Raw genomic sequence first — 2404 nt, forward strand, 5'->3', positions numbered from 1 at the left:
TGTGTGTGTGTGTGTGTGTGTGTGTGTGTGTGTGTGTGACGCAGATCTCCACTTCCTGTTCAGATGTTCAACAATGGACCCCCTGTTCCCACAGAGACAGAAATAGAATCAGAACCAGGACCGTGGGTCATGTGTCAGCRGGTCTCACAGCTGCTGGAGGAGGAAGAGAGAAAAACAGCCGAAGGAAGMGAATCGGCTGTTTTTCTCTCTCCCCCGGCTGAACGGATCAGAACAAACCCGGACAGAACTCTGGACCTGTGACGTCAGCAGGTCCAGCTGTGAGAACAGAACCAGGACGTAGTCCCAGAACCTCCAAACATGGACACACTGGTTCTGTTCTGAGGAATGTTCTCACAGCTGAGCAGCGCCCGGCCCGGCCCGGCCCGGCCGCACGGATCAGAACCACGGCTCCTGTAGGCCAGCTGTGGGCGGGGTCGGGGGCGGGGTTTGGACTCACGGTGAAGCTGTTGTTGACGTTCTTGGTGCTGGACTCGGCCACGCTGGCGTCCGTCAGGTCCACCTCGTCGAAGATGATGGACTGCAGACAGACAGGAAGTGGCGGACGGTCAGTGGGGAAGCTCGGCTCAGGCTCCGCCCACCGACGCCCTCCCCGAGGACTCACCTTGCCGGTCTGGGCGTAGTACAGCGTCCTCCCTCTCAGCTTGAAGTAGCGTCTCTTCCAGCGCTGGAAGGAGCTGGTTTGCTTCAGCAGCGTGCCCTCCCTCAGCACCGTCTGCAACAGACAGGAAGTGAGGGGGCGGGGCCTCGGCAGCAGCGTCATACACAGACATGGTTTGAAGGGATTCTTTGTAAATAAAGTTAAATATTTCAAAACGTTTTAAAATGACAAACACARCACCTGAGCTGTGTGCAGGTGAGACAGCTGCCCCGAAGCCCCGCCCTCACCTGCCACCAGGTGTGTTTCATGTCTAACCTGAGAGCAAAACTACTGAGTGTCCTCTTCATCACATGAGGAAGAGGAGTAAACTGCAGCTCCTCCGGAACAGAACCTCAGACGGCTGGACCTGACCCGGTCCGACACAGGCAGCCAACCAGGTGAAGGTTCTGACTGACAAACAAAACCACAGCGACCCTGACCAGCTGGACCTGAAGGATCCTCGGGTCCTGGCCGGACACTCTGACCCGSTTCTGTGGTTATTCTTTTACAGAACCAGCTCTGACCCAACAACAGCTTCAAATAGAAACTGGACCTGAACCCAGTCACTGCTGCCTTCAGGGACTGCAGGAACTCACAGCTTCCACGCAACAGCTGAGGTTCCTGAACGCATCACTGTGCCTGTGAGGCGTTTGTGTGTCGCTTGTTTATTCAGGGTCAGAGTCCACCGGCCTGACCCATGTTCCCCAGACTCTTCCTCATCCTCCTCTTCCTCTTTATTTACACCTCATTCATAGAAAGCCTCAGAACTTTAAAATGTATTTTATATAAATATATAAGTTTAAGAATTTTACTTATAAATAACAAACATAAATAAAACATGAAATTTTTTTAATAAAATGAATGATTCCTCACTGATCACTAATTAAGTTCATAAAAACAACATGAAAACAGTAAAAAAAATTAATAAGTTTTGTTTTTATCAACATAAATAACATAAAATCGTGTAATTTAATCAGTTTACTGTTAAAATATTTGGCTCTAAATGACAGAAAACAGACCTTTAAATGTTCCGGGTTTTCTCGGAGTCCCTGAACGCAGCAGCAGCAGCTGCCGTAAAGCAGCTGATTGTTGATCAATAATCAATAACCCAACCACCCGCTGCTCACCGTAACTCACACACGGACAGAACTCTGACTCATGAGACCCGCTGCAGCTCGAAGGAACCAGAACCGAACCGAACCGAGCGACATGGAGTCCGTTAGATCTCACCGAGGATAACGGGAAACATCAACCGGTCCCGGAGACACCTTCCCCGGCCACACAGCCCCTATCTGCCTAGACCCCAACCGAACATGACACTCTAACCGAACCGGACCGGACCGGGACTTTTATCCCGGCGCGGCTGGTGTGAAATATTTAAAGTCTCTAGCTTCGGTTCCGGGACTATTTTTCTCCGCGGACTTTTTTTTCTCGTTAAATTAAGTTATGTTAATAAAACACCACGAACAGAACCGCCCTTCACCCGAACCTCACACTATTTGTTCCCGTTAAACTGTTTCCTGGCAGCGTGAGATGGACCGGGTCCTGACCCGGAATGTTTCGAATTCTCTCGGGCAGTTCACTCGGTCCAAACTGTATTTAAATTTCTGCCGGTTTAAACTGATGTTCGTCTTTTAAACGAGATATTCTGAAAWAAACGGAAAAATAAAAATAATTTTAAATAAAAAATGCTCCCAGTTTTTATTCGGCATTATTAAAATCCACCGGGAGCGAACAGGTTGGTTC

General features: G+C 49.5%; 1 protein-coding gene across 1 annotated transcript in view; it reads right to left on the bottom strand.

The window, feature by feature from the left end:
• The window catches only part of dgkd (diacylglycerol kinase delta), a 20224-nt gene that overhangs the window by 17087 nt on the left and 733 nt on the right, over nt 1–2404 (bottom strand). Inside the window, exons 2-3 of the mRNA XM_014031060.1 lie at nt 623–733; nt 458–538 (exon numbers count right to left, since the gene is read on the bottom strand). Of these exons, the coding sequence (XP_013886514.1) occupies nt 458–538; nt 623–733 (192 nt within the window). The remainder of the gene's footprint in view (nt 1–457; nt 539–622; nt 734–2404) is intronic.

This window comes from Austrofundulus limnaeus, unplaced genomic scaffold (assembly GCF_001266775.1).
Source record: "Austrofundulus limnaeus strain Quisiro unplaced genomic scaffold, Austrofundulus_limnaeus-1.0 Scaffold1172, whole genome shotgun sequence".
Taxonomy (NCBI): domain Eukaryota; kingdom Metazoa; phylum Chordata; class Actinopteri; order Cyprinodontiformes; family Rivulidae; genus Austrofundulus; species Austrofundulus limnaeus.